The sequence below is a fragment of the Palaemon carinicauda genome, chromosome 40 (assembly GCF_036898095.1).
Source record: "Palaemon carinicauda isolate YSFRI2023 chromosome 40, ASM3689809v2, whole genome shotgun sequence".
In the NCBI taxonomy this organism is placed as follows: Eukaryota; Metazoa; Arthropoda; class Malacostraca; order Decapoda; family Palaemonidae; genus Palaemon; species Palaemon carinicauda.
The window spans coordinates 3,897,964-3,900,463 of record NC_090764.1 but is presented as its reverse complement, the minus strand read 5'-3'; the positions used below and the strand labels follow the sequence as shown (position 1 = coordinate 3,900,463).

Sequence of the window (2,500 nt, the reverse complement as noted above, 5' to 3'; positions counted from 1 at the left end):
TTACTATTCTTAAAAGATTTTATTTTTCAAACTAGGGTTGTAGCTTGGCATTTGATAATAATAATATAGGAAATATTTATTTTAATGTTGTTACTATTCTTAAAAGATTTTATTTTTCAAACTAGGGTTGTAGCTTGGCATTTGATAATAATAATATAGGAAATATCTATTTTAATATTGTTACTATTCTTAAAAGATTTTATTTTTCCTTGTTTCCTTTCCTCACTGGGCTATTTTCCCTATTGGGGCGCTTATAGCATCCTGTTTTTCCAACTAGGGTTGAAGCTTAGCAAGTAATAATAATAATAATAATAATAATAATAATAATAATAATAATAATAATAATAATAGGAAGATCATTCCACAACTCGGTCACATAACGTTACCTGGGTCTTCCAAAGGTAGACTTTCTTGGAAGCGGGCTTCATAGGGTTATCATTAATGTCATCAACCACGAGGGTGATTTGTTGGGTTGCCGATAAACCACCTGCATCTGAGACTTCAATGTCGACTGCCATTTGGGGATAGTGTTCTCTGTCTATGGCACCCCGGGTCCAGATCTCAGCTCCACCTCGGCCGCTGTCTTCGCCTGGAATTTGATTTATGCAAAAAGAAAGTTGATAGGATTATTTGTTAATGTAAAATATATGGCTGAGATAAATTAGAATTATTGATAAAAGAGAAAATTGGTAGAATTATTTGTTAATGTAAAATATATGGCTGAGATAAATTAGAATTATTGATAAAAGAGAAAATTGGTAGAATTATTTGTTAATGTAAAATATATGGCTGAGATAAATTAGAATTATTGATAAAAGAGAAAATTGGTAGAATTATTTGTTAATGTAAAATATATGGCTGAGATAAATTAGAATTATTGATAAAAGAGAAAATTGGTAGAATTATTTGTTAATGTAAAATATATGGCTGAGATAAATTAGAATTATTGATAAAAGAGAAAATTGGTAGAATTATTTGTTAATGTAAAATATATGACTGAGACAAATTAGAATTATTGATAAAATAGAATGTTGGTAAAATTACTTGTTTGTGAAAAAATGTATGCCTGAGATAAATTAGGATTGTTGACAAAATAGAAAGTTAATAGAATTATTTGTTAATGTGAAATATATGGCTTAGATAAATTAGAATTTGATAGAATAGAAAATTGGTAGAATTATTTGTTTGTGAAAAAAACGTATGCCTGAGATAAATTAGGATTGTTGATAAAATAGAAATTTAATAGAATTATTTGTTAATTTAAAATATATGGCTGAGATAAATTAGAATTTGATAGAGTAGAAAATGGGTAGAATTAATTGTTTATGAAAAACGTATGCCTGAGATAAATTAGGATTGTGATAAAATAAAAAGTTAATAGAATTATTTTTTAATACAAAATATATGGCTGAGATAAATTAGAATTATTGATAAAATAGAAACTTGGTGGAATTATTTGTTTAGGTAAAATATATGGCTGAGATAAATTAGAAGTATTGATAAATTAGAAAGTTGATAGAATTACTTGTTTTGGAAAAGTACAGAATACTCATATATGCCTGAGATAAATTAGTATTATTATAAAAAAAAGAAAGTTAATAGAATTACCTGAGATAAATTAGAATTATTGATAAAATAGAAAGATGATAGAATTATATGTTTGGAAAAAGTAAAAAATACTTAGATACACCTGAGATGAATTAGAATTATTGATAAAAGAGAAAATTTGTAGAATTATTTGTTTGGGTAAAATATATGGTTTAGATAAATTAGAATTATTAATACAATAGAAAGTGGGTAGAATTATTTATTGGGAAGGGTAAAAAATACTTGGATATACCCGAGATAAATTAGAATTATTTTCTATGCTATATATGACGGAAGTAATGGTACTAGATATTTAACTTCACAAAGTTTAAAAAAGGTAAGAAGATTCTTAATTTCATACAAGTTAAATAAAAATTGTCTGTACTTAAACCAACATAAACCTAATATAAATTAGAATTACATTCTAAACTGTACATGACAAAAGTAATGTCACTCCATATTTGAGTTTACAAAGTTTAAGAAAGTTAAGAAGATTCTTAATTTCATACAAGTTAAAGAAGGATCTGTACTTAAACCCACATAAACTTGATCCAAATTAAAATTAATTTTTATACTGTACATGAGAAAAGTAATGACACAATATATTTCCTCTTTAAAAATTAACAAACTTAACAAGATTCTTAACTTAGAGCAAATTAAAGAATAAACTTGAGAAGATTCGTAACTTAAAACAAATTAAAGAATAATTGTCTGTATAAAAAAGGTATAAAATCCTCAATAATACTGCGAAATCAAAGAAACACTAATATAAACATTCTGACTAAAGTGGAAATTGACTCACTCGAGTTATATTTAAGCGCCAACATATGGAAAACAGCAGCCGGGTTGGAGGGCGGCAGAGAGAAAAAGAAGGGTGGCCCGTGACCTAACGCCCACACATCGTCGTCAGTAG

At 26.8% G+C, this 2,500-nt stretch overlaps 1 protein-coding gene across 1 annotated transcript in view; it reads right to left on the bottom strand.

Annotated features, from left to right (window-relative positions):
• Window positions 1-2,500, bottom strand: part of LOC137631659 (putative neural-cadherin 2) — a 356,886-nt gene that overhangs the window by 28,268 nt on the left and 326,118 nt on the right. Inside the window, exons 10-11 of the mRNA XM_068363529.1 lie at window positions 2,390-2,500; window positions 387-589 (exon numbers count right to left, since the gene is read on the bottom strand). The exon at window positions 2,390-2,500 is cut by the window's right edge and continues 289 nt beyond it. Coding sequence (XP_068219630.1) covers window positions 387-589; window positions 2,390-2,500 — 314 coding nt within the window. The remainder of the gene's footprint in view (window positions 1-386; window positions 590-2,389) is intronic.